Source organism: Buceros rhinoceros, unplaced genomic scaffold (assembly GCF_000710305.1).
Source record: "Buceros rhinoceros silvestris isolate BGI_N320 unplaced genomic scaffold, ASM71030v1 scaffold167, whole genome shotgun sequence".
Classification (NCBI taxonomy): domain Eukaryota; kingdom Metazoa; phylum Chordata; class Aves; order Bucerotiformes; family Bucerotidae; genus Buceros; species Buceros rhinoceros.
Window position 1 is genome coordinate 55,905 of NW_010422521.1, and position 2,185 is coordinate 58,089.

General features: G+C 48.9%; 1 protein-coding gene across 1 annotated transcript; it reads right to left on the reverse strand.

Moving 5' to 3' along the window:
* Window positions 1-738: 738 nt before the first annotated feature.
* On the reverse strand, window positions 739-1,973 carry LOC104496860 (the record flags this gene model as incomplete). The annotated part of the gene is made up of 1 exon (XM_010140043.1): window positions 739-1,973. A coding segment is annotated over exon 1 (628 nt), but the record flags the coding sequence as incomplete, so codon positions are not given.
* Window positions 1,974-2,185: the final 212 nt, after the last annotated feature.

A 2,185-nucleotide genomic window follows, 5' to 3' on the forward strand; every position in this document is an offset into this window, starting at 1 on the left:
TATTTTTTGCTTTAAGGATGAGCAAAGACTAATTTGGAAACGGACCCCTTGTGAATTGTCATGAATGCTTTCTGGAAATGCCCCACGAAGGTCAGTGAGGTGATGTCTGAGAAACGGGTTCCATAAGAATCAGCTCCTAGAGGAGTGGAAAAATGCAGAGAAATGTGTACTGTGCTTTCAAGAGAAAGGGAAAGATCATAAGCTAACTGCTGAATTAATATTTCCCAGTCTCCAACCATTTCAAACACCCTGTCGATCTTTCCCACTGTTTTCCCTGAATGTTTCAGGAGGATGACAGGGACATTTGCCAGCAGCAGGCTTCAGGAAGGAGGTAGCAGAAGTGCTTTGCAGGCAAGGCAAAAAACCTGAGCACATGGAAGATCCAGCACAGGACACAAATAAAACTTGTAAGAAAAATACACTGATAGACCATGAGGAATAGCTATCAGATAAACCCTTGAGGTGGATGTATACCCTGGAAGTGGATGCAGAGAAGAGGGAGGTACTGGTGCTTTACAAAGATACCAAATGAAGCCCTATTCATTGCCTTCCAACCTCAGAACCATGTTCAGAGGTCCCTACATGCTCTCCTCCTAAGGTAACCCATGCTATACTACCTTAGCACATTTAAGCTTTGCATGCCAATCACCTGCCGTCCTCAAGGACAGCTGCAGAACAGTTAAGTATTTTGCGTGTGTGTGTAAGGAAAAAACAAAGAAACACATAGCATCTACTTACAAAGTTTTGGAGCAGTTTGGAGATTGGTTTCTGTTCCTTGTGCCTGAGACGCTGTGGTAGGCTCCAGGGCGGGTGGTGACAGCGAAGGTGCGACAGAGGACAACAACCCAACATCTAGGATGCGGTTATACAGAGAAGGCTGGAGGAATGGTTTGGAGGGCACGAACGAGCTGTCACTTTGCACTGTCACTTCAGCCTTGCTCTTGGGGCTAGATACAGGGAAGGGTGAGGCATACACCTCCGAAGGCACCCAGGCTGACAGAGCTGTAGGATCCACAGCGCTCTTTGGATCTTGTCCTATCCTCCCAGGGTCAAGGTGGGTAGGAGAGTCATACTCAAAAATCTTGTCCACAAAGACCCACTTGAGGCCAGCAATGCAGAGGCAAAGGCTGAGCAGGCAAGCCAGGATAGGGGCGATGCAGATCTTTTCAGAGTTGAGGCAGCCCTTCAGTCGCTCTGCCTCCAGGCACACACAGCAGGTTGCAGCAAGGCCTGCTATCCCCTGGACCCTTCTGTCCTCTCTTTGGGTCCCCGGCATGTTCCTCTCAGCCGGGAGCCCGTCGAGGGATGCATCAGGGCTCAGCTGAGCTGAGGGACTGGGGAAAGTGTCGGCAGCTACTTCAGACATGTTTAAGCATCAGCTCTCAAACAGCTCACCTCCAAAAGGCCTTAACTCTATTACAGTCCATTACTGTGAGACACAGACAAAAAGAGACGGTAGTAATAGTCACAGTGCTCTGCAAAAATCACAGAGTGGGTGTCAACAAAATGTCCGAGTTCAGCAACATCATCCGGACTGGGAGAGGAGTAACACACAGGGAAAATGAGACACCCCACCCCTTCCTCCCCTGCCCCTGAGCCCTCTGTTGCTCTCTGCCTCTCTGAAGCAAGAGTAGCTTTGCAATTACTGAGCTGCTGTTTGCTGGCCACTTTTATAATTCTTTAAATGCCTCTCAACAATTCAGCTCTTCTGCAGAAGGGAAGAAACATCCCCCCAAAAGCAAGCACAACAAAACAAAACGGGGAAGGAGGGGTACGAGAGAAAGAAAACCACAAACACCAAACAAATTGACCAGATTATGTGAACCAATAGCCCAGAGCGAAAGGCATTACTCTCACCTTGAGCATCTGAGGCTGGTATCTGCTTAGACGAGGAAAACAATTGTCATGCGGTAGAAGGAGCAAAAGCAAAATCTGTAAAAACAGCGGCAGTAGCTGAAGTGACAGTAGCAGCAGCATCCTGTCGTGCTACAGCGGCGGCTGAAAGAGGCTGAATCATTACAGAGCAGCAGGTGCTCGCTGTCTGAGCATCACTGCAAACAATATCATTACACAGAGGTTTGAAAGGAAGAGCGATGCCAAGGCGGTGGTAACTCCCTTTCTCTCCCCTCCCTCTTTGTCCTTCTTGAGCGCTCGTTCACTTTCCTCCTTCCCCCCACCCCCCCAC